The following is a 27414-nucleotide window of genomic DNA, read 5'->3' as shown; positions in this document are numbered from 1 at the left end:
ATTGAGAGTTATTATTTCACATATAAGGACATTGTACTTTTAATATAAGGACATTGTACTTTTAGTTTTAATGAAATGGTAGCTATCACACATTCAACATTTACCATTGAGTTATTAAGCTGAGGAGACCCAATAACTAGACCGAGAGCCTTGATAATGCTAGTAGATTATTGTGAAACGCCATGAAGCAGCTGAAAATAGTGCTATTGATAAAGAATTACTCTGTGTGGTTCCAGTAAAAAGCATTTCTCATCACAAATATGCATGCTGTATTCTCAAAACAATCTATAAAACACCTCCTTTTCTTAACTCACAAAAGTATTCTAAAGTTAATTCAATTGTTTATTATTACCTCCAATACTGTGAGGAATATATGCATTTCTTATTTAAGAGAGGTTCTCTTTGTTTAGATTTTTCCATACAAGTTTTAAGGCTGTAAACACATATCTCTGTTTCAACATTTCCTGGTATCCATATCCAGTGCTATTTCTTTCTAGTTTACACACAAATGTCAAAAGACCATGATCTGATGTCCTTTTAAGCCATGTAAATGACATTAACATCAACAAGGGTTACAAAGAATCGTGACTAAAGGCGTCAGTGCTGAAGAGACATTTGTAGTTTGAGTTCACTTCACTACTGTTACCTTTGAAGAGGTCATGGTCACATGTTAGCACTCCACAACCAAGCTACAGCCCAAACATGACTAGCTCTATTGCTTCTGAAGAAGACATTGTTTAAAATGTTTAGCACATTTTGCCTTGCCCTTGTGAGCGTCACTGACCTTTCTTTGAATTTACTTGATACTGCACTCCATCTCAGCAAGAAACATGACAATATATCATGACTGCGCTTAATATTTTTGAAAAAGTTGTTTGCATTTTGAACATACTTGACATCTGCAACCTTGGAAGTTGTGAAAATAAATAGCTGTCACCCAACCAAATGTCATAAATAGAGAATTGGGTTAGACTGTATGTAGATCAGAAGAGCTTAAAGCTTTTTTACACATTTGACACACGACATTGAAAGCAAATTATTATTCATTTGAACAAACTTGATAGTCCTCTATCACATCAAGTTGAAGTCCAGGATAAATTTGGATTACTCAATGCCTTGTGATTCTGTGAAAGAAAGTTGTTTTCTTTATAAATCCACTGTTCTGATCTTGATTAAAATTACACAATTGCCTTTTCACTATATTGACTTGAAATGACCAAGTCTTATTTTCTTGACCTCGAGTGAGTGACCATTGTTATCTTGAACTTATATAAATAACCCCTATTGCTTTTTAGGTCACCTGAGACAAAGTCTCAAGTGACCTATTGCGCTCGCCTTTTGTCCGTCGTCGTCCGTCGTGCGTCCGTAAACAATTTACATTTTCGACTTCTTCTCCAAAACAAGTTTATTCAAATGAATGACCTTGACCAACTTTCGAAGTTACAGGGGTCAAATGTTGTAAAATCTTCAAGCGACTTCTTCTCAATGAGTAAAAGGGCCAGGGTACTGATATTGGGCCTGTAGCATGCTGGGATGAAGGATTACCAAGTTAGTTCAAATGAATGACCTTGACCAACTTTCAAAGGTCAAAGGGGTCAGATGTCATAAAATCTTTAAACGACTTCTTCTCAATAACCAAAAGGCCCAGGAGCATGCTGGGATGAAGGACTATCAAGTTTGTTCAACTGAATGACCTTGACCAACTTTCAAGCTCACAGGGGTAAAATGTCGAAAAATCTTCAAACGACTTCTTTTCAATAAGCAAAAGGGCCAGGGTACTGAAATTGGGCCTGTAGCATGCTGGGATGAAGGACTACCATGTAAGTTCAAATGAATGACCTTGATCCACTTTCAACCTAATGTCCTTGTTTGACAATCAAGGTCAGAGGCGTCATATGTTTAAATCTTTTAAAAGGTTCTTATGAAATCTTAAGATTACAAGTGTTAGATTAATAACAGGTGAGCGATGCAGGCCCATTGGGCCTCTTGTTGTTTAATTGCCATTGGAGGTAATTCAATTTAGGTTAGCATTATCAGTATTGGGTAGCAGTTTGATGGTATGCACAAATGAGCCCCGACTGACCCCCCGGAGCTATTGGGTGGGGCCAAAAAGGGTCGAATTGACTGAAATTTCAAAAATCTTCTCAAGACCAAGATATGGTAGAATCAAATACTCTTCATAGATGGAAGGGTCTTAAGGTGCTTTACCAAAATTGTGAATTTCATGGTCCTGAGGTCTCACGTTTACCCCTGGGGAGGGGTAAACTTTACTATAGTTTATATAGGGAAATCACATTTTGGACCAACATTTGTTTAATTGAAATGGGGGGGGGATCAAAATTTATTATGGTTTATAATGGCAAATGATACTTTGAATATAACATGTTAATAACTTGATTGGAATTATAACCCTGAGTTGACAGTTTGATACTTTGAAAATTTTGAGCCAGCCCTACCCCAAGGGCTGTAGGGTGGGGCCCAAAGGAGTCAGTGTGCTAAAATTTCTTCATTTTCCTTGTTTAGAATCAGAGGTGCTAGTTTCAAATACTTTTTAGTCTTAAATCTGTATGCTAGATATTGAATAAGGTGGTTTTATTGTTTTTTTTCACTGAATAATATTTCTGTTCGTGGTAAAAACAAAATCAACTCTATGTATAAATATATCAGGTGACCGTTAAGGCCCATGGGCCTCTTGTTTTGATTGATAGTGTTTCCATTACCTTGACCTTGGTTAAAAGACATCTTATTGACAATGACTGACCTTAGCATCTTGAGTTTAACTGAACAACCTCCATTAACTTGACTTTGGCTGAAGGACATCTCATTGACCACGACTGACTTTCATATCCTGTGCTTGGCAACCTCCATTACCTTGACCTTGGTTGAAGGACATCTTATTGATCATGACTGAATTATCTTTATCTGTATCTTGAGTTTAAATGGACAACCTCCAATATATATTGGTCTTGGTTAAACGACATTTTATTCACCACAACTGATCTTTGTATCCCACGACTGATCTTTGTATCCCGAGCTTGGCTGAAGGACATATTATTGACCATGACTGATCTTTGTATCTTGTATGACCTTAATTTATATCTAGTCTGGCTTGATGGCCTCTTATTACACTGATCTTAAACAAGTACATTTTAATGATTTTTAGTTTTTACATAAAAGTTCTAAAATGAATATTTACCCGACAGCTTTGAAGTCGTGTATGTGTGTACAGAATCACCTGTTAGCAGTATGGTAATTTCAGTGTAGGTTACCATGGTGACACCTAAAATTAATAATGAAGTAATGTAACAGATGTTGTGTGCACCACATGTTTTGATGTTTTTTTAAAACATCCATCTTTACATTGATTTCTGAAACGTTTCAAAGTCATGAAGCTTCACATTCCCATTACCGATTCATGAAACAAGGAGTAAACTGGTGTTATCCCTGATCTTCATTTTACTGTCACACGAGGCTTCCTGCCTTAACCATGCCAAGGAATTCTTCTCATGTACTACTACCCTTATACCATTACATCACATCATATGCAAATAGGACATTATTTCCTTCACAATTCACATGCAAGCTCTATAGAACTTGTGCCAATGTTAGTGGTTATACAAGATGAGGGAACTCCTTCAGATGAAAAGAAGCTGTCGCCTACCCTGCGGGTCGTTGAATAGCAGCAGGGCGGATAACACAGGGGTCCCTCCTCTGGTATATGGTAATTGCATTCTCTTGTAAATATAAGTTTAGGGAAACAAAGTATTTCAAATTGCGTAACTACAATACCAACATTATGTCAGATTCTCCATTGAAATTGGAAAGCGTTACAATGTATTCAGAACAGTAATTACCAGTGACATTTCTTCAGAGGGATATGAACAGTGGAAGCAACAATTTTCTACAAAGGTCAAAAGGATTGAGCAGCAGTTTCAGACCCCAGTACATTTAACACAATGAGAAACCAACAAAACCTTGGTTCTGAGAATCCTCTTGTTATCGGTCTGCTGTTGATTACCAGACACGTTAGGCTTAGAACTCTAGTAATACCTCACGTAGGAGAAAAAATGTACAGCTAATGAAAACCTTTCTCATCTATCGTTCTTTAAAGAGTTTGAAATTAACAGCAAAAGAAGTTACCATTTGCTGATAAAATGTCAGTGTATTCTGGTCTCTGTACTTTACAATGCAGAAAATTGACAGGAATTCTGGCACTTTGAAAGGAAAATGTTACAGTAATCAGCTGAAGACAGATCTTGCCGAGAGTATGCGAGGAGCATATCATCACAATTGATTACTAACCGTTACTAGCGACAATCCAGCAGTCACCATTAGACATTGTCATGCCTTGTGACATGGTTTAACAAACAGGATAAAACATGCCATGATGCTGCAATGATTAGTGCCAGACCGATCTCACTATATGTGTGTATTATGTATCACACTTGATGAGCATCTACTCATCTGAACTTTTACTACAAAATCATAACTTGACATGGAATATTGGAATAAGCACTTGCATATTTCCCAGGAGTATTTGGATTCCTTTCATTTTTTTCATTTTCTTTTTCAATGTTTTTTCACCCTTTAACCTAAATCGTGGTTTTAGAATCAATACATCTGAGTAATACACTGCAATGAAGACACATTCTCACAGTGAAGATATTGGCTTGACTTCACAAAGTTGTTTATGTCCTTTAATATACAGGCTTGGCTGTTTGTAAACCTCAACTTAGTTCTTTTATTTACAATAGTATGTTAGTTGTATAAAAGGATTAAAAATTTTACTCTGAAATACAGGTGCAAGCTTCCAAACCAAATCTGATCGTTTAGAATCTGAAAGAAGTGTTTGTTTTCAAAGCAAAACTGCAAATAGGCGATAACAGTTTTCTGGCAGTTTATTCTCAAAACAAACTAGTGAAAAATAAACAGACATATATGTTATGTGAATATGTGCATCTGTATTATATGATAAAATGTGAATCTGTATTATATGATAAAATAAGTACCTACAGTATTTCGGTTTGAAAATCAGTTCCCTGCTGCGATTCAAATGTCTTTATCAAGCTTTGTAAAAATGACTGGTTTTCATTAAAATATTTTTTTCAATGGGGCTACCCATATCTATAGTAGTTAAGTGAAAATGCCGACACATGCTAGTTCATTGTTCTGTTACAAGCCCGCCCACCTTTGACAAGGATTTTCTGATGTTATTCCCCTGGGATAATTGCAGGATAAATATTTATGTCCATCCTACAAGACCTCCTTTACAAGGATTTAATTACTACATGCAAGATATAACTAGGCTTTGTTGGTAAATGCATCGACTCCTGTTGCAAAATCAATAAAACACGCATCTAATAAAATTTTAAGAGATTTACATTAATTTGTTAGTTGTGAGTGTACCAGCTGTATATTCCAGACTTAATTGGACTAGGATTGACAGACCAGCCTCCTAACATTCTGGTATGGTTTGTTTATACACCATCCTCCAATATCTATTCTGTCCACAAATAATCCACGCAACTGTCGAGATATCGTTGTCATGACAACAATATGTCAGCTTTGTTTCATCATAATACCACACCGCAACAGATGGAAGAGGAGAGAAATTATATCAATAATTACCACTATAAATTTAATTCATTGCTTGTTCACAATTAGGTGTGAATTTTACCACCAAACACTTAAGACCTCCAATAATCTAGACTAAAGAATGATCATGTAACCATGTTTGCTGTCAAAAGTCTGCCAGAGAATTTAATTAATATCAGCTTGTACCGATGAATTAAAGGGGCTAGCATGTATATATGTCATTACATGCTTCTATATAAAAACAAGTCACACAAGGGAATAGTATTTGCTGGGATAAATTTAATTTGATGTTTCATCTTTCGCCTATACATTGGACCACTTTTCTGCATAATATACAATGTTATGCACATGAACCAAAATGCCACGAAAGCTTATAAAGGAAACACTGAACGTTATTTTTTTTCCATTTAATGACAATTCAATCAATTCCTGTCATACTGGTTTACAATATCAATATGACTGACTATGTTAGAACAGAAACAATGTTGCAAAAATGAACAAGCATCAATAAATTTTAACTCCAAATACAAAACAACTAATAATTCCAACTCCCTTATAATTACGTTAATTTGATTTCTAGAATAACTAACTGAACGTTTAATTAATTTACTCTTGATCTGGAAATATTGCATTGATCTGATGTGTGTACATGATCCTTTCTAGTTTACATAATACACACATATGCACTGCAACTTTAAAAGCACATTACTGACTTTTAAACACATTACATGATGAGTTCCAGGAAAACAGATATATATTTGGTTTAAAAGACACAAGGAATTAGAAACAAACACCAGCCTCAAGTGATGTCAATTTAATCTAACATGTAACTGAATGTGAAAATAGCTCAATTAGAAGACTATAAAAACCAATCCATCACATCTAAACCATGTCCATAGCCTCATCCTCCTGAAGGGCTGTAAAACTGATCACTTCTGGTCCATTAGCCAGGGTGAGAACACTCCCTTGACTGACTTGGGGCACAACCCGGTCAACACCAACACTTGTGCCACTGTCCAACACTGAGGGTAGAAGTCTGATAACTTTGGAGGGGGAGACACCCTCATCAACATTCACCTCAAGTCCATTTGGAGAGAGAGGCTCGTCCCCATCCGAATCTATTTGAAGGTTTTTCTGTTGGCTTTTGCGTGAAAAACTGTAGTTCTCAATAGGATATAGCTGTTTCTGTTTGCGTTTTCTAGCACTAATTCTGACATTGCCATTGCTAAGTGTCACAGGAGCCTGAATGGCAGGAACACTAGTGTGCCTTAGGCTGACCTTTGCCAATTTCTCACTAACCACTTTTTTTCTCTGTTCTACTTTTTTACTCGGCACAGATAATATTTCCTCCGGCGCTTTTTCCACACTTTCCACAGCACTGTTCTTAGAGCGATCACTGTTGTTAGAATGTAATCGTCGCCTCTTTTGGAAATTCTCCCAAAGTCTTTTCTGTGTTTCTGATGGGTAAGAGTCTCGAAGAGATATGACCTGGGGTTGACTGACTGACAACAGTTTACCACTGCCCCCAATCTCATGCAGATGTATGAGGAACATGTCAACAGACAGCAGCTTTTTACACGTGCAGCATCTGACACAGGTCGAGTCCTTTCTATTGTATTGGTCCAGGAACACATTGCCTGCCTGCAATCTATGTTTGTGTCCATTTTTTGGCACCATGTCTTTATGAATGACAGCAAGAATTTCTGATCTCAACTCAGTTTTGTTATTACCTTTATTGAACATAGCCCTTTTTGCACTATTTGACTTTCCAAAAATCTTCCATTTCACTTTTAAAGCGCCAGGTTTTCGATTTTTCATGATTTTTAATTTTTTTGCCATCTGTTCACGGTCATTATTTTTAGCTCCTCGTTCGCCCATGAAGAATGGGAGTTTATCACTGAGCCCTTCCACTACTTCCTCTTCTTCCTCCTCCTCCTCTGTACGGTTCTCGCACTCGCTTTCCCCCATGCTCTGTTCTTCGGCAGGCACAGGGTCCTTGCCCTTTTTTACCTTGACCCTGTCTCTATTGACAATCTTATCCTTTATCTTACCAGATGATGTTCTCACATTTTTCACATTAACGTTCCTTTTCACGAATTTTTCCTTGGATATACTGTCCTCGGGTGCTGTAGGCATACTGGGTATAGTATCCTCGCACACACTTTCCTCTGCAACAGGGACAGAGCCTTGGGGGGTTACGTTATCCACTAAACTAGTGTTATTATTGGCATCCCCTTTCAACATTTCCAGGAAATTTATTTTCTTATGCCTTGTCCTGTGTGATACACGTCCTGGTTGCGAAGTTGACTGTGACACTGAAACTGCTGTCGGAGATACTGGGGCAGAAACTGCAGTCCTGGTTACGGTGACATCCTGGAGGGGCAAAGGTCGAACAAGGATCTCGTCCTCCTCAGGCTGCGACACAGGGAGCACTGGAGGTACTTCTAGGATGGCTCTGTAATCATATAAATGACATTGAAATTTAGAAATGGGAACCTAGCTCAAAACAAATTCAATTTGCATCTTGTTTTTCTAAAATGTTAAATCTTTATATTACATTTATCGAAGCATTTAAGATTTTTCCCAAATAGATACGCTGGTACTTTTCCTATTTTCTTAATTAGACCTAACATCGAAAGACTTATAGCAATTTATTTTCATTATGGGAATGTTGTATTAATGAAAATGGACATTAATTAAGTATTGTCAGGCTGAGCATGCCCATATAATGTAACAGAGACCTACTTAACAGCATCCCATCAATGTCTGATACAAATAATGGGAGATAAAGAGACCATGAATATTCATATCCATCCTTTAGTCTGTCACAAGAAACCACACGATCCACAAATTATTCATAATGCAGACCTCTTTTCCTCAGGTCAGTATACATATATATAGTATACCAGACATTGCACAGCGAGCAAGTTCAGCATTCAAGTGACTGCTGCCTGATTGTGACAAATTAAATCTAGCTATCACAAACAAAAGGCTTACCCACGATATATACCTATGTGTTATCAATATGGTGCAAGCCTAGGTGTCTAATACAAACAAAACATCTCTCAATTTATGCTCTGAAGCAAACATAATTCTTCATCAACAAAATCTGGGCTCTGGGGAATGGACAAAATATACAAAAAAAAAGCAAACATCTGAAAGATTCCCAACATTACAAACTTAATCTACTGAACACCACAACAGGTTAAGCTTTTTTCAGTACATATCTTATAGTTAATTTGTGTTGGTACATAACTAAGTTGGTTTAAGGCCCTCCGCCCAAAATTTCAGTCTATTTTTTTTCCATTCTATGTATAGTTTGACATATCATGAGTGCCATAGTTATGCCTATAATTTACTAGTAAGCAGACATGACCCACTTTACACAAACCCCCTGCTATAATGAAGAATCTGTTCATGACACAGCCTTATTGAGTACAGGAAATTACAACATCCTGTTTGAATGAATATCAATTTCTTCTTTATTTAATTTATACGCAGCTTATTATTAGATGATCTGACAAACATGTCATGTAAATCTATTTGGATCTTAGCTGCAAGCGAGCACTAATATAAATGTCAGTTTCAATATCTTGTTGTGTAGAGCAGTTTGAACAATAGAATCGGAAAGTGAAGGAGTCACAAGCACTTAAGGACATCAACCACTTTCATCTCCAAAAATGCACAACACTTTCTTGAGACTTTCTGAAATTACTATGTAGTGAAAAACAAATGAATTTTCAATGTACTACTTCTTAGAATTTTGTCCAACCAAATCATTTGTTAGATGGGAATATTGCTGTTTAAGCTATATTAAGCGTCTGATATTTTTGTAATATGGGGAATCAGATAAGCGATACATATTCTATCATTTTTCTAAATCTATATACAGATCAAGGACTGAAGCAAATGTCTTTCACCTTAATCCCAAATCCATTATTAACCAATTACTAAAGGTATCAACTTCAATATTAGTTATGAAAAGTTACTCTAATCATTAACAACGAATGTAATAACTCCATGCTTTACTGAATTTAATTATATCACTTTTTGTTCACAGCCAGCCAACCGGTGCTTCCTTATAGAAAGTCTTGGTTATACACACATGCATACAGTGAATGTATACTGTGTCAGATTTCCACACATATATTAATCTGACTATATACAGTAGGAGTACTACATGACTGTATACAGTGAGTGTACAGTAGAGCTAGCCAGTGTTAGCCCCTGGGTAAAACAAGCTAACAGGAAATGTGTAGACACTCTGTACCTAAAGCTGACCCACTTTACGATCAGCCATATGGCACTACTATACCACTGTAATCGCCTCTCTTTTATCCAGCCAACGGATTCATTGATATTCCTAGAATATACACATCTTTATTCAACAATATTTTTCCAGTTGGAAATGGAAACACATTTAACAAAGTTTGATAAATCAAAAATTTCGTTGCTCACAAATTGTATATTTCAAAACACGTGCTTATGTAAATGTGAATGATAAATAAAGGTTCCTTAACAAATGGTGGTTCACCATTGGTTTATAATGTTTATTTAAACTTGAGTTTATTTCTAATTAGTATAACTTCACCAAGTGTAATTTGAAAATAAACCCTTTCACCACTGTAAATCATAATGGACTCATCCCTATCAATGCATGGTAGAGTCTACTAAAGTTACATAGGGGGGGGTTAACTAATGAAAGTAAGCTAAATAGGATAACCAGCCATCACAAGTCGGGAGACTTTCTTCTCCCACAACATTGATGCTCTTGTTTTCTTTTTGGAAATAAATTACCATGAAGTCACAACGGAAAATGCCAATGCAAAGTATTGTTTGTGACATCATAATTAAACTAACCAATGAAATAAAGTCCAGGGTGCTACGAAGTGAGTAAACAAAAATGTTTAGATATACCTATACCAATTCCTAGCAGGTATATCTAACGAGTCGGGAGTGAAAAAACTACTAGTGCTTGAGAAGGAATGTGTAAGGAGACCTATACAAGCTTAAAAAAGATCTACCTAGCCCCGGGCACAGATCAAGCAATTCTGACTCGTGTAAATTTTAGTTTGCAATAGTACATGTATCTTAGATGTCATCACTGTCAACTACCCAACTGATAGGCTAATACATTTAAAGTGTCTTCTATTCTAGACTAGTATACACAGTGTCTACTGTCCAGGGCAAGTACATCTATTGCTATCTATTAACAGTGGGCTAGTACATCCAACACACAGTTTATTGATATCTTGGATCGATTCTCAGATAACAAAAGTTTGAATGAGGTTCAATCTACACAGATTATAGAATTTACCCCCATACGAGTATCATATAAACATATTCTGCTGTTATCTACCGGAGCAAGTTAAGTAAGGGCATGCTGGTAAAATTGGACTGGCATTATAGGTTACCTTGGTTCTGTGTTGTGGTGTTTGACCTTGGCTCCTCCTCTGACCTTGGAGAACCTGGATGTCCCCACACGATGTTCCTCCAGACTACGGCCCACCAGTGATTCCTCTCCTCGAGCAGTTTTGGGAACTGGGTTAACATAGTATCCTATCAACATCTTGGCATCATTCTTCCCCACAATCAAGGTACTTTTGGAGTTAAAAGCCTTGCCGTACTGAACAAGGAAATAACGCTGCATTTCTGAGCAATTGCCTACATTAATTCCAAGTAACTGACATCTCTTTTTCAGAATTCCTGTATCTTTTGCTGGTAAGATTTGTTTATGAATATCTACCAGACGAACAAACGGTAAATTGTTGATCATGATTGCAGGTAAATCATTCCAAAACATACTAACGGTGACAATCCAGGGGGCACTGTAGTCTGTTGGAGGGGGTGCTCGGGACACTGTGGGAGGAATGGTAGCAGGACTAGAGCTTTCAGGGACTGTCGCATCTGGAAACAACTTGAGGTCATTTTCAAAGAGATCTAATGATGATTTTTCAAGGGAGGTAAAAGGGAGGTCCTGTGTTGAAGATTTATCCAAGGAGGTAAAAGGAAGGTCCTGAATACTACTGACAGCACTGGGACCTGGAATGTCTGATGTTAGGAGAGATTTGGACTGATCAGTTTTCAGCAGGGACTTTACAATGGTGGCTGGACCCACCACTCCATTTGTCAGAGCTGACTGTTGTCCCATTTGTACACCCGCCACAGTACTGCCTGGCTGTAGGAGAGATTTGGCAGCTCCATTTGCCTGCAGTAGTGACTTTACTGTAAGAGGCTTGTCCTCACATTTCATTAAATCCTGGTTTGATGGCTCACTTACAGGGCTTGGGAAAACTACTTTCTCTTTGCTTTCACTCAATGACTCCAGCGATTCTGGAAAGTAAAAAAAAAAATATAATAGTTAAACGATTAGAAAGTGACCTAATGTAATGTCTTTATATTCTTCTGTCAGAAAATATTGATGATGTGGTTTTAATTTCATGCTTCACTGTTTATGTAAAATACATCATTGTTTCAAGTGCACAGTGGGTATTGATTTTCTTAGTTGTGAATCCTTTAATTGCTGACAGATCAATTTTAATTTCAGTTTTCTGTTCAATTAAAGAACAACCGAAGTCTTCACAATAATATCATTTGCATGGATTTCCCTTGTAGATTTATAACTTGCCACATAAAAGCAAGTCCTTTTAGATAACATAATTTTTTCTTATTTCTGGAGTAACAGAAAAATGTGTGTGTAGTTGTATACAGGAGTAACAGTCGATATATAATCAAGCAAATGTCAAGTTGAATGTTTCCCTCCCTTTCTTTGCCTCAAAGAATAAACATAGGCTTCGATTTCAAGAAAAGATACGATTTTCATATGTAGCCAAATGAAGTGGGCCATTTACGAATATGTACATAGTCAATATCTTGGTACCTGTGAACTAAATATGGTGGAATGATAGGGAAGGCAGGCGACTGATACTGACGTAGAAATAGTAGAGGACATATCTGCTGACTACCACCAGTATCTTTAATTCTATTTTGTCAGGAAAGAGTTACAGTGATATATGCAGCCTTTATGAAAGCAAATGGTAGATTTTTCTTTTCTTGCTACAGGAGGTAATATTTTATGAGAAGGTAACTTATTTCACTTTTGTCTATTGATCTAAATTTAAGTAGGCTGAATGCAACCCATCTTCGGTAAGAAAAAGGATCACACTGATCACAAGTAAGAAACTACAAAAACAAAGCAGTTCTGATCAGGAGAGAATTTGAACACAAAGCGGGTTTTCTTTCCCTTCTCGGAAGTGGTGGCCTTTAGACAACCTCTAGCTGGCAATCAATGTCCTGTTACCACAAAGGATATAGGCTAGCCAGTACCACCAATACTGTGTATTGATTGCTTCAGCCTTTATTGCTCCTGTTTATATGTCTGTACCATCTTGATCACTCCCCATGCTGACAACTTCCACTACACATCCCTGATACAGCCACAATGGTACTTACACTGAAAACTTACATCTACTAACAATTTAACAGAATGGCTTCATAGGAGAGAAAAAAAAGCTGTTATCCAAGAAAACAACCTTTTTGATTATTTTTTTTAATGTTTTTGGAATTGGGAACCCACTGAAGTTTCCTTCACTTAACATGGAAATGTTACCGAACTCTTCAATCAAAACTCTAGCAACTAACAATGCAACTCATAAGATATTTGTTTCCATCTTTACTTTACCATAGAGGATTATACAAAGACTCTCTGTACAGCTTTAGCTACTATCACTGTCTCTATGGATTTCTACACAGAATATCACATTATTGAAGGCAAGATGCACTGGAAGCTTAAAGATTTTGGATCATGATGAATGTAGATTTTTTATTCATAAAACATTGTTTGAAGGTAATGTAATTATAAGAACTGTTGAAGGCTGATATAGTTCGATTGTATCCTGTCAGTGACTGAACCCATGTAAACACGAAGACCCTGTAGCCATGACAAATCATTGGAAATCTATAGCATAGCATAGCTATAGGACGGGCATAGTTATATTTAGAGCCAATTACAGTCACGAAATATACCTGGGAACGGGTAGAGACAGACTAATCATCACATTTTTAAAACCCTTTTTAGCCTGACCTTACCTTGTATCTAGGGTACTTGATTGAACGGCTATATTATATACCATCTAGTGTGCGATAATAGCCTAGCTTGTACTATGACGACCAATCCTGTATTGTGCATGCTAACAAGCTCTCATACTATTATTACATGTATATATCCCAATTATTCATCCTTGAGTTAATCTCTCTCATTCATTTTAAGTTGTTTTTTGTGTTTTCCTTATAGATATGTATCAGCTAATCAACATCTGTGAATTGATCAGATTGTCTTTATTCTCAGTTATTAACCTCATTATGATCTGCCTATATCTGATTCTTTGGTCAATCTTCATAAATATACATTTACCATATCAAAACATTTGAATCCCGTCTGGATAAGTATTGGGGACAACCTGATTGTTTCTATAACCATGAGATAGACAATAATGAACTTATTCATTGCCCCGACGTCAGCATAGTGTCTGACTATATTCCAGATCTGGATATATAGGCATATTGCCTGCGTCCAGTATTATTATTATTATTATTATTATATTCACTGTAATTAGCACCAAGGATGCCAAAAATTTTGGTGACGGAATCCAGACCATCTATTAGGTAAACAACACATAAGTTTTGGCAGATGCTGGGAAGACCACTGAACTGGCGGACACATTTCCAGCAAGAATTCAAAAATTAATCTTTTTCTTTTTTCTAAACACTGAAAAACTGTCTTGTCAGGTTGCTAGACTGTAGAATGATATCTGATATAAACTTGACAGGGCCAGAATGGCCAGAAAAAGGGACAGTTCTATCATTCAATAAGTGCTGAAAAATGGGAGGGTCACTTATAAAGGAAGGGGCACGTACTATTTATGGCAAATATGGTACCTTGAATCACTAGTTTTGTTTATTATGTTCCTGACAGCTGGTACTTTCTTAAATCTTGGTAGTACATTTTTATTTCAGTTTTTGTTTTGCCTCATTTACATTTTTATAAAACAACCTTTTATCAACGGAAGTAAGGGGATTTTTAATCAAGATTAAATTCTGGTTCATATGTATGTAGGACGAAACACCAGATTTGTATTACTTAGCCGGGACAACCAAATCCTTTGAAAACTATGTAAAGTATTGAAAACCATATTTATATATTCTAGAAAACATAAAAATCAAATCAAGTTTCTTTTTTTTAAGGTTTTCCCAAATTTGTTTTATACCAGACAGTCATCCAATATTTCGTTTCCTCACACGAGAACGTCTAGCATTACAAAAACAGCTTCAAAATGAAAATCTTGTAACCAAATTCCCCATATAGTGTACACGTATACAGATTTAATCCACCAGTCCACAAAGACTATTTCTATGAAATCTATACAATGTACATCAATATTCAGATGGTCTCTATAGCCAAAGGCATGCATATTGAAGTGTTAATGTGACCTCATGACTGGCTTGCACTTTATATACAGCGCTTCAATCCCTACTTCTCTCCCCTTGTTCACGGCCGACAGGCTAACACAATATACTGTCCCAGCACACTGTACTACATAATACAAAGGCTAGTGCTGTTACACTATATGTGCTTATTAAATTATTTTTTAAATACATCTATCAAAATTATTTAATTTTCCTATTCTTCACCCTTCAGATCCATACATACTTTTCAATATACCCTCCAAAAAATATTTTGTTAAAATTCTATTGATTGAAATGTTGGTGTTTACAAGTAACACATTAACATTATTTCAAATGTTAAATTTTACCAAAATTTCTGTCTGTGATAGGGAATCACTACCTGTACACCATGTGTGACCACCATATGTATCTCTAAGCACTGTATTTTTCTGACCACCTCTTCAGTGTACTATATATATATATAGATACCACTATCTGACCACTGTGTACAGTACTTATGATCAGTACTGCTATACCTGTACACATATACCTGTACCTATAATCACGCCACTAATAAATCACACCTGTGTTATACATCAACCTGACAGGGGATACACCAGCTAAACAACAATCCAGTCAGCATACAGCCACTCAACCGTTACAACTATCATCATAACAAAGCATTATTTGCCAACTTTAACAGTATATCTAGTCATAATCAAAAACAGTGACATTGCATTTTAATTTAGTGAATGAGATTTTGCTCAAAAGGGTTCAACTTTGTTGACATTATTCCTAATTTTTTCTTATTGGCTTATTTATTTTTATAAACCTGCATGAAATTACAAGGTAAATATATATATCCTGATTTTTTTTATCAACAACAGCTAGAGCGAATTAAACAGATTCACTGACAATTGAGCTCCAAAAAAAGCACAGAAATAAGATTAAAATCCTCTGAACTTTACTGTAGACCTGTCTGATTTGATTTATTCTATGCAGGTAGGCAATGCAAAGTGATTTTGATTGAAACATATAGCCAGAAATCAACTTCTCTTTTCCTAAGTGGTTAATGTAGATAGTTTATGTTGGTGCCAACGTTAGTCAAGGTCAATGGAATTTCATGTTTGTTTTCAGTGTTAATGTACACATATCTACTCGCATAATAAAATTGACTAAAATTGACAGTATTTGCCATAATTAGCACCCAGGGCACTTGAAAATGGGCAGATGCTATTGATGTGACAGTGATGTAACTGTCAAATTTCCAGCGATAATTCCAAAATTGTCTGTTCCTTTTCTAACACACAGAAAAACACTCCTGCTAGATAATGACAAGTGCATAGTACTATATTTTTTATAAGCACTGACAGCCAGAAACGGGGACGAATTTGCGAAATTGGGCACTCGAAGGGGAGGGGCATCAATTACAGCAAGTACAGTACTCTCTACATATCTGTAGTGTAGGACTCGGTCAACCTAGGATAACAGTGCAAACAAGTTTTATAAATTGGCAGAAAACCAGTTACGTATACAGTTCAACCCATCAAAATATACTGTAACTGCCCTCTCTTTCCTGTTAAGAAAGCAGAACAAAACTGTTTGTCATCTAGTTGTGACATGTAACTTGAGACTAGCTTTATCCCATCCTTCATACAAAACTACTGATTATCAACTTCCTTGAATAATATTAAATACGTCAAGATACACTTAGATAGGCTTGGTTTCAGTTAAAACAGATACTGTCCAGATTAAAATTGAAATGAACCAACAATGTTGGCTTGGTTACAAATTCCCCACCTTCAAAACTATTTGTAAGGGTATGTTTTGGTCAGTTGAGTTTCCACAGAAAGGAAATTAAAAATACTCTAAACTTTAGTCAATGAATCTTCTTGATTTGATTTTATCTATATATATGCGAGTATGTCCATAAAATGTTAGGTACCTCAGTAATTTTGTCTACAACACAAAGTTATACAGCAGATGGCAAGTTTCAGATTTACCGTACTTAATCTAATTAGTGGTTAAATAAGTTTGAACTCTTCTTTATTTTCGACAGAGAATATCATATACATCTATTCAGTGCTAAAATGGAATAATCATTTAAGTTAATAGGATAATGTTAAGGCAACATTAGACACTGAACATACTAATTTAACATAATGAACACTTAAAAATGAACAAAATAACAGATAGAACACATACACATGTACTCAGTGACAAACTATTGTCCAGCTTTCTTGACAACATTAGAGCTCAGCCACCTCAATTACAATATAATCTTGCCATCTTCCATCAAGATAAACAATATCTCTACAATATGATCTGTTTATATGAACTGTCTAGAATATGATGGTCATGAACCTGATTTTCAAATGCTCTCAACTTCATTAACTCATTCACCCCTAAAAAAACCTAAACTATACCAACCTTTGAATTGGAGGAGTTAAAACGTGAGTTAAAATACTGATGTGTAAGGTAACAGTAAATCTGTATTTATCAAAAGTATATCATTCGACAAACTGGATTAAGCAGACTTTTTACACGTGATTTAATGTCACAATGTATTTCTATGTATACCTACAGTTGTAACACACAAACTTGTCTAATCTGAATGGCTGTGTATAGATCATGGTGTTGTTTGGTTTAGACAGGTTTAAATGCTTGCCACTAAAATTATTTTGAATTCTTTCATTGCCATTTAAACTGAATCCTGTTTAAACTAAGCTAAATTGTAGGAGCTGATTTCCTTTTAAATAATGTTAAAATTAATGGGTTATTTCATTTTTTTAGGAAACAGATCCCAGACCCACAGCTAGGTTAGCTAGCAAATCAAACCTTTTTTAATTTATGTTTTATGTTAGTGAAAAGGTGTAGATGTGTATACGTATCAACAGAATTAAGTCAATATCATAAACCAGCCCTTAAAGTCCAACCTAACTGTAAATGTCCTATTTATTATAAACCTGGCTTAATTTGTTTCTGCTAAAAATGATAACACCAGTGTGTGACAGAACCTGACTAGAGAAAATTGAATAAATCTTCTGAAACCCCAGTATACACAGCCAATCACACAACATTGATCTGGAATACCATACTAAACTCAACAACAACACCTATGACCTAGTAACCACAGATCTGCATACACCAAATCAATTTCCAACAGCTGCAGGTGCCCCTTTCTCCACAGTCACAGGAGGCCATGGAATCTCATCATGCCACAACTATATTTGGGCCATTTCACATGGAAAAATTCTTTACAGATTTCTGAATTAAGTCTTATTAGCAATAGAACATGTTCGATATTTCTGATAAAAATGTATGAAATTTTGTCTTGAAACCAAACTTTTCTGATCAGGTCTTGCCTAGAAACTGCCATTTTAATTGAGGTAGCTAGCTATAAGGGTACTTAAAAGGTATGTTACAGTGTGTAATTACATGCTGTTATGTTCAGGCGTTATCATAGCAGCTTTAAATCATTCGACACATTGAACATCTTGGCTTCAGTTAAACTGGGATTATTTCTTTGCTTAACCGATTCTTTGTCATGAAATGTTTTGTCATTGATACTACACTGTACACATATAATACCTGTGTGCGAGTGAGTGAGTGAGTGAGTGTGTGTGTGTGTGTGTGTGTGTGATCAAGATTGAGGACAACTACAGCCCACCAGGACTTATCCAAACACAATGCTTCACCTTTTAAGTTTTACTTTCTAAACCTAACAGCTAATACCTAGAGTAATGGGCATAGTGTGTTTACACCAAGCTACTCCAGAGGAGCTTACACAGGGCTCAGGGCTAATCTTGTCTGCTTAGCACATGACCAACGTTTTATTTCCATCATGTGTATAGATAGATGACTACACGTGTTTCCAGATAAAAATAGCCTCCAGACACATAGATACATAAGTTCTGACTTGGCCAGCAAACATTTCAACCTGAATCAGAATTGATCGCACATAACCGAGTTTACCTAGCTCTTATTGAATTATTATTATCCTATATACTTGACATGTTCAATAATCTAGGCAACACATTTTATATAACATTTAATTGATCTACTCTGTCCTGCTGTCACCGTGGGACAGAGGCTCTGCATCAATTTATGAACTAATGGACACCATGGAAATCTAGCAAAGATAATTGCATGTCCACAATTCTTTTCAGGAGTACTTCACAAGAAGTTGAAATTATTAAATGCAGTTTACAGTATTGATAGGACAGGGTTACAGAAAGAAATTTGAATAGTAATTATGTTTGATAAAAAGTTACATGTATTTCTGTAAAATAAAATATGTATTGAACTCCTTGTTAACAATTTCAATAGTCTTTGTATTTTTTTTCTAGATTTTTTTTTATTTGTGATAAAACTTTACTGTTCAATTATCTTCTAAAAACATTTTCAGTAAACCTAAAATGTAGCCTGAAGCTGATAGAATACTGTGTCCTAAACCTCCAAATGATCTGCTGTCTGGGGGTGTTCAAAACATTGTATTCTATTTTGGTTAATTATAAACTTACCTGGTAGTGAAGTGGATGCGATGGGACTGTGAACTTTGAGAGAAGACTTGGTTGGAACTTCCTGTCTTTCCATAGACACTGTCGGCGTATCCAGTTTGGCCTGTAGTGGCTCTGTGGTAGTGGACAGAACCTCCCCAAGTCTGTCCTGTGGTCTCAAGGGTTCTGTGGGTGTGGTTGTGTCCTCAGACAGTTCAGAGTTGGAGGTTGGAGAGGAAGGCCCACAGTCCAGGTCTTCAAACCCTTGTACCTCATCCATAGCACTATACAGTATCTCATACTGCTCTGGAGTCAGGTTCATCTGCTCCGGTAGGAAGTTGAAAGTATCTGGAGTTGGGAGGGATAAGCTGGGTACCTCTGTTCCTATGTCTTGAGCTATACTTGAGGAAGTTGTAGTACTTGTATTATCACCTGTTTCCATACTCAGAATTGTATTGATGATCTTGCTTTCCTCATCCGACATGGAACTGGTCGGTACCACGCCAGACTTTGATGTCTCTATGATAGGAGAGGATGTCACCTGAATGGAAGAGGACGACTGTATCTGTTTAAAACTTGAAGATGAGGAGGCAGACACGGACAGACCTCCTAATCCAGATGATGAAGCTGCCGATTTTATTGAAGCATGTTTCCCGAGTCTAATTGCCTCAAGGTCTGCATCAGTTAAATGCGGTACCACAATATCACCAGGTTTAGGAGTTGGCACTATGATCCTATCCAGAGGTATTTGTGGTGGCAAATCCTGACTGTTTGTCCTTCGTCTACTACGCACTTTTGTGTTAAGAAAATAAATGTAATCATCCTGGAATTTACCTGTAATTTTTAATTTTGAGTCCGAGTTACCCATTTTGACATACTCTGCTGCCTTTTCTGCTTTAGCTCTTTGTCTTGCGGTCATATGAGGTTGTACAACTGGGAAGTCAATAGGAGAGCTTGACAGACTACTAGGGGAAGATAACTCAGTACTGCCATTGCGAGGTAAGTCTGGTCGGCCAGATAGACTAACTCTCCTTTGTCGTTTACCAGTACTGCCACTAGACTCATTAGATTCTGTTCGCTTATCCCTTCCACTGCATTTTATAACATTCTTCATGGATGTATCCTTCAACAATTTTGCCATGAGGTGTGGGCTGGAGGATTCTGCCTCGGGTGGAAGGCAGTAATCATGATCATGCTCCACATGGCCCCTCCAGGTATCCAGACTTTCCATAGAAACAGATGAATCCTTAATTGTCAGCTGTGGTCCATTATGTGCACTGGTCACTATACATGGCATCACAGTCCTCCCTGCTCCGTTTATTTTACCTAATAAAGATTTAGTACAGCTTCCTATGTCCATTGATGATTGTTTTGATGTGAACACCTGAGCTGTCGTTTTTTTCTTGGGAGACTCGAGACCCATAGCTGAATTACTCACAGATCCAAATGTTCCAATACGATACTTTCCCACTTTCGGAGACACATTTTTATTTGGAACCAACACTTTATTTGACTTGACAGGCGTCACTGGTACAGAATGCATGTTTGTCATTCCACTGTCTGAAGACGATTGCTGCATCAATGCAATGATAGCATCTCTTGTTTTGTTGACGTCACTGAGATCCTGGCTTAGAATACCTGCAGAACTTGATGTCACAAGGAAGTTTTTGATATTTCTTATTTCCAAATTTTCAGGACTTGAGTCTGAACTTCCAGTTTCCATTTTTTGGTCTACAGGTGTGTCACTTAGCCTGTTTGGAAACATTTTATTCCCATTCGGAGTACCCGGTGAAACCTCCACAAAACCACTGTCCTGAGATAGATCACTGACGAGGCTGTCAGCTGACTGTAACCTTATACTTTTTCTTACAGGTTTTGGTTCTGTCACATGTTCAGATATTCCAGCATAGCAATGGTCTGCTGAAGCAGGTGAGCTGGTTTCATCACTACGTCCAGATTGAACAAGTGGTTTTAAACACGAACTTATCTGATGGCCGTCCAAACAGGGTTGAGTTTTTAAGAAAATTTTGCTGCTAGAATTTGAAAAAGTTGAGTCATCAAAGACACTGTTGTCATTGCTTTCTTTGAACAGTTCTTCCTCCAAGAGTTTATCAGAAACACTTTCTGGAACATCAACAAACTCTGGGCTCTTTGCATATTCCAGTGATGATGTAGATGCTATAGATTTTTTACAACAAAGCTTGTCACTATCCATTTCTTGTAGTACTTTTCCACCAATTACATCATTTTCCCCATTTTCCTTTGTCACAGTAATACTGCTATAACTTGCAGCCATTTCTGATTCTGACACCTGATCTTGTTTCACAAAGGTAGACAGTTGAGGCGAGACTTCTTCAGCAGAAGGCTGAACTGATAAAGCACTAGTTGTCTGTAAATCAGCACTACATATGTGATCACTAAGTTTATCCGACACAGATTCTCCAGCACCATTGTCATCAGTTTCCATACACAGATCCTTAGAATTAGATAATGAGCTGGTCAGTTGTGAGTCCTCTGCCTTAGATGATAAGCCAATGTCTGATTGAACAGCCAGTTTGTTGTGGTTGATGTTTATCACCAGAGTCTGAGGTTGATGGAGTTTGGTCTCTGGGTTTGGCATGGTGTGAGAAACCATGCGAATGTGACTTTTCTTGTTTGAGGACCCAACGTTTACCATTGCATTAGCGGTGTAGCCCGATTCCAGCTGACAGGATGCAAGGTTTTCTGTGGTACTACTACCATCACACCGGCTGTCTGTATCACAGTTTGACACACCAGAGTCAACTACAGATGTTTGTTCAATTTGTTTATTGTCACATTCAGGTTGATTGTCTGTTCGGTCACATTTTCTTGGGGATTCTGGATCTGTTTCACTGTCAGATTTATCACACAAACACTCATTCCCAACTGTTGGTGTGGACACCGACACGCTTGAGGTATCATCACCTAGGCATGAACCAGTGTTGATGTGTATGTTTTTATTCACACATGAACACAGTGTTTTATCAGTACACATACACAAAGTGCTATCGGAGCTAGACTCTGTACTATCATTGATCTCTGTACTGACGGAGTGATCTCCACTTACTGGGCTTATCTCATGCGTCTCACTGCCCTCTGCCTCGTTATCTTGGCCGGCCTCTGGCAGGTTACCTGTATCACTTGTACGATTCACCTGGTCACCCTCATTGTCCATCTTCCTGTCACCTGCGGCCCCGTCCCCTGAAGGTCCCACACCGACAGAATCAATAGGTTTCACCATTGGATGATCACCTGTCCCGTTCACCACTGTAACAATTACTTTTCTGTCCTTAACACTTGTCTCGGGCCAAGAAGGCTTTCCATAAGTTTTACGCGAATTTCCATAGTTATGTTCGTCTAACATTTTTTCTATATCCGAGGTTATTTTCAGCACTCTGAACTTCCTAACATGAACACCGTTATTTCCATTTTTATTATTATCACTTGTTTTGGCATCTGTATTATTGTCTGTAAGGTTTTCCTGACTGTCGGATGGTGAAGATTGAGTCATGGTCTGTCCTTGACCTTTGTCTACATGACCTTTATCCCGTTGACCTTTATCCACTTGTTTGAGAGCAGCTGCTGTAGCGAGAATGTCGAGGGGGTTGAAGGCCTCTGGCTTGGGTTCCTGGGTAGACATGGCGTGCTGCACCACCTCACATGATGTGGGGACCCTGGCTCATGCAGGCTACTATCACTCAACCTGAAACACAAAACACCACTTACAGAATATATCTTAAGTATACATATATATCATGAAAAAGAGAAATTTCTGGAATGCAACTATTATGTTTCTTCAATAAAAAAATACTTATATATATCTGGTGAACAATTTTTTGGTGCACCTTAGCTACTTTCAAATATCAAATACCAGGTAAAAATGTATAATGTCTACTGTAGGTAGTGTTAAACTTACTAAATACTGTGTACTTGTGTGACCCTAATACAGATGTTCATATTGACATCATATGTAATAGTGGTTTAAGTTGCAATTGAGAAACAACCTTTCAGTTCATACAAATTTATATAAACCTTTCAATGGAAAACAAAATTTCTTCACACAGAGGCATAAATCACTCATGACTTTTAGTGTTAAATAAGGCCTCTAAACATATTCACCTCAGCCTCGTATCACATCTTCCTTAGATAATACAATATTATACACACACAGACTGTTATAGCCCTGACCTCTTGTTCAAAGGTGACTACAAACATCTTGTGTCTATTACTAGAACAGTGCCTTGTACATGCTATAATGTCATAAAGGCTCAAGTTGAAAGGGTCAATAATTACACACATACACAGATGATCAAGTTCTTTCTTCACATTACAATGGTAAATTATTATTCTAAATACAGCTTTACTTGTATTACATAGGATTAACATGCTTACTAGACTTTCCTAAATTCCAATGCTTGACTCTCAAAAATCAAGATGATATTCCATATCAAGTATAGTTATATCACAACAAGATAACCAATATCAATGATGAAGCTGATTCTTCTGCCTGAAATAATCGCTGTATTTTCTCACAAGCAAATACACACATAAACCAGTATATTATATATATATATCTTCTACATGGAGTAATTTTCCGAGACACATACTATTTATGTGTACAAGCAAGAAATCTATACACGCTCTAGTTGTACCTTATTTTCCCAAGCCTACTGGTATCATTACACATGTTTGCCTACTGAAATGATATACAAGTCTTTACCCAATATAATCTATATTTACTAGCATATGCCAAATCTTTATACATTCCTAATCTAGATCCAACAGGTTTTAAATTCTACCCACGAGTTGAGTGGTAGATGTGATTTCAAGAAGTCCGAATTGAATAATCAAATTATAATTATTTTAAGACATTAGCGCCCTAGTATTTTGCCCAGTGATCCTCTGTGAATTTTACAAAGCGAAACTATACACATATTGTAGAGTTTTACTGAAACAGCACGACACTCAATATTGTGTCTTGCACACAATCTGACAGTTATAAAACAGTTGAGGCAAACATTTTATATCTAACTCAAAAGGGAGCGTTCAGTGTTTTTACTGAACTGATGTGTTCTTTTAACAATAAATAACAGCTAATGGCTCCCCAAGACATGAAGCTGGAAAGCCATGGCATTTTGGAAGACATAAAAAATTCAACAAAATTCACAAGCTAGTGTCCATATATCAGCCAATTCAAACTAACAAGACATGACTAGTTCAAAGCCTAAGTCCATATCTTATAACTGATAAATTAAGCTTTATAGGTTTTCATCTGTGTGAGCCAATGAAATTCAATATCAGTTTTTACCAATAAAATCTTACTGGTCTGCCACAGCAAAGAACATTTAACTCATGTTAAATTTATAACAGGGTTCTATTTAAACTACTTATTCTAGGAAATAAAGTATGTGGTTTTTCCAGCAGGCATCTATACATATGTGCTTCTACATGTCAACTTACAGCTAGGGGCTACAAGGACTGTAGTGCTTCAGAACGCCTGGTGTTTTTCCTTTACCAGTTAGAGTAGTGTACTCTGTTTTATAATATACATATTCTCAAATAGGACATCATAGTTAAATGGAATTAGTACCGTTTACAAATGTATGTGAAGTTGATGTATATCACCTTGGTAGGGAATCGTTCTATATTCTGAACGTGTAGGGGTTAAAAGCAATCTAACTAGTTTTATCTCTAATGTATACACCATGTGCTCAGCCATTACACATGTTTAGGGATGAAATACATAGACTGTACCGGAAACCTCCACATGATCACATTCACAAAGATTTTTTTTTATCACGCTCATCAATTTGTTCATTCCCCCTTGCCCATTTAGTCATAAATCTTAAATAAGATACTGAGGTTATGTAAATATTGTATGTACAGAACATGCTTTGATATCTCCACAACAAACAGTCCCGATTTAAGTACGCCTTTAAACACCACGTGTACAGTATACTTGTCCATTACAACTATATATGCCCACATATACATATACTACTCAGAATTTGTAATAGCTAGGTCTCGTGTTTGAACAGGACCAGAAATCAATGGGATAGGCTAGCAAGTCATAGAAACTCTCCTCACAACCAGACAAAGCTTCTATTTCAGTAACACTAGTTTTCCTATAATACATGACTGGTATTGCACACATGCACAAAGGAGAAAGGAAGAAATTGGAAAATGATTAAAGTTAACTGGTCTGTTTAAAATAGAGCTGGATATTATAGGTATTCAAAATAAAATATCTGTCAATCAATACATTGTTATTGACACAAGAACTAGAGGGTATTTCAGGGCTTCATAAAATAATATGAGTACAACAATACAACTGTACTTCATTTTATTTTATTTTCCAAAAGATATTTATAACTGATTTTTAATATAGTAATTGATTAGTACTAACCAATTCAGATTTTTATAATATTCCTACAAATAAAAGATTTATATTTTTAACATACTGATTAGTAAAATTGACTTGCAAACTAAACAATGTTACAAGCATTTTTCCTACTTATAAATTGTTTACAAGAGTCTCTTAACATAAAAATTGTTCAATACAAAACAATGTTAGACACTCTTCTAATATTTTTATGAATTAAACATTTTCTTTTTTTATACAAGATTATGAAACACTGACACAAGTTAGACCTCAATACTCTATACTTACATAGACATGTTCAGAAGGATTTACCTGTGTACATACCTCAAAACATATGCATGGACTGTGACACAAATATTGCCCAAGGTGTTGGTAATACATGATGGTGATCACACAATGGAGTCTACACACTACTACCAAGTGCACATGCTTTATGTAGATATAAGCCTTGTTAGCTTAATATATCACAAATTTAAATGTTATTTATAACCATTGTCAATTATGAAATATATTCAAAACTACCATATCAAGCACACAGTCAAGATTTCAAACACATGTTTTCATACACATTATAGATTCAGATCATAAGTCATATTTCTCACAAAAGAGATATGATTGAAGCTTGCTAGGTTTTGCCAGAGTGTGGGGCTCCTAGCCAGCATCCTCTCACTACAGATGGTGCTGATAGTATGGGTCACAGCTGTTCCTATTAGGGCTAGTGCTAATACAACCATGTTAAATACTTTCCCACATTTGTGCCACAAACATGTATAGTTTAAAATGTAGCTCCTCAATTAACTCCAAATTTATATAAAAGTTCAACCTATGAACATATGTCTTCAATAAAAAAAATCTGGCAGTTTTTCAAACAAAGAACTAAATCCTCATTAGACACAAGCATATATTTGAGGATCATATCTTCACTGTTTTCAGTGAAATATGAGGCATATTTTCTGAAAGATAAAATGAATTGAAACAGATTTAAATACTTTACTGTCTAAATATATTTATCAGTTTTATATAGCCACAAATTATACTTCAAATATATATGCACCAACTACTAAACACTAAGCCAGCTTGCTGTATTATTAAGAAATAATACTGCCACTATACAAAGAAGTAGTATATGTGGATCACAAATGTGTATGACTAAACAGGCATATGTGACTTAACAGGCCGGACTTCAATATATACGGTATGGTTATATTTACCAGCACAGTCCTCGAAAGATGTGTCAGCAAAAATGCCACTAAATCATATAAAACAAAGGAATCTGTCCATTTCCTTTGTTCTCTTAATCACAAAAACTCCCTTCAAGCTGCATTGAGGACAAATATTAAAATCTCAATTAAGTGACTTAATTTCCAGTTACCTCCCTTACAACAACATTTTTGCTTGATCAAAATTCCTTTTTATATCACACTCAATATAGTAAGTACCATATCAGATATATATCAGAAGATGAGTCCTTAG

General features: G+C 36.4%; 1 protein-coding gene across 2 annotated transcripts in view; it reads right to left on the bottom strand.

Annotated features, from left to right (window-relative positions):
• Positions 1–4881: 4881 nt before the first annotated feature.
• The window catches only part of LOC110465012 (mucin-17-like), a 36600-nt gene continuing 14067 nt past the window's right edge, over positions 4882–27414 (bottom strand). For both annotated transcript variants that reach the window (XM_021520566.1, XM_021520576.1), the window contains exons 2-4: positions 19563–23262; positions 11010–11928; positions 4882–8050 (exon numbers count right to left, since the gene is read on the bottom strand). In XM_021520566.1, the coding sequence (XP_021376241.1) occupies positions 6478–8050; positions 11010–11928; positions 19563–23199 (6129 nt within the window). In that variant the 5' untranslated portion in view covers positions 23200–23262 and the 3' untranslated portion in view covers positions 4882–6477. The remainder of the gene's footprint in view (positions 8051–11009; positions 11929–19562; positions 23263–27414) is intronic.

The sequence above is a fragment of the Mizuhopecten yessoensis genome, unplaced genomic scaffold, assembly GCF_002113885.1.
Source record: "Mizuhopecten yessoensis strain PY_sf001 unplaced genomic scaffold, ASM211388v2 scaffold1539, whole genome shotgun sequence".
In the NCBI taxonomy this organism is placed as follows: domain Eukaryota; kingdom Metazoa; phylum Mollusca; class Bivalvia; order Pectinida; family Pectinidae; genus Mizuhopecten; species Mizuhopecten yessoensis.
Note: the sequence above shows the minus strand (reverse complement) of the source record. Positions and strands in the feature narration are given on the sequence as shown.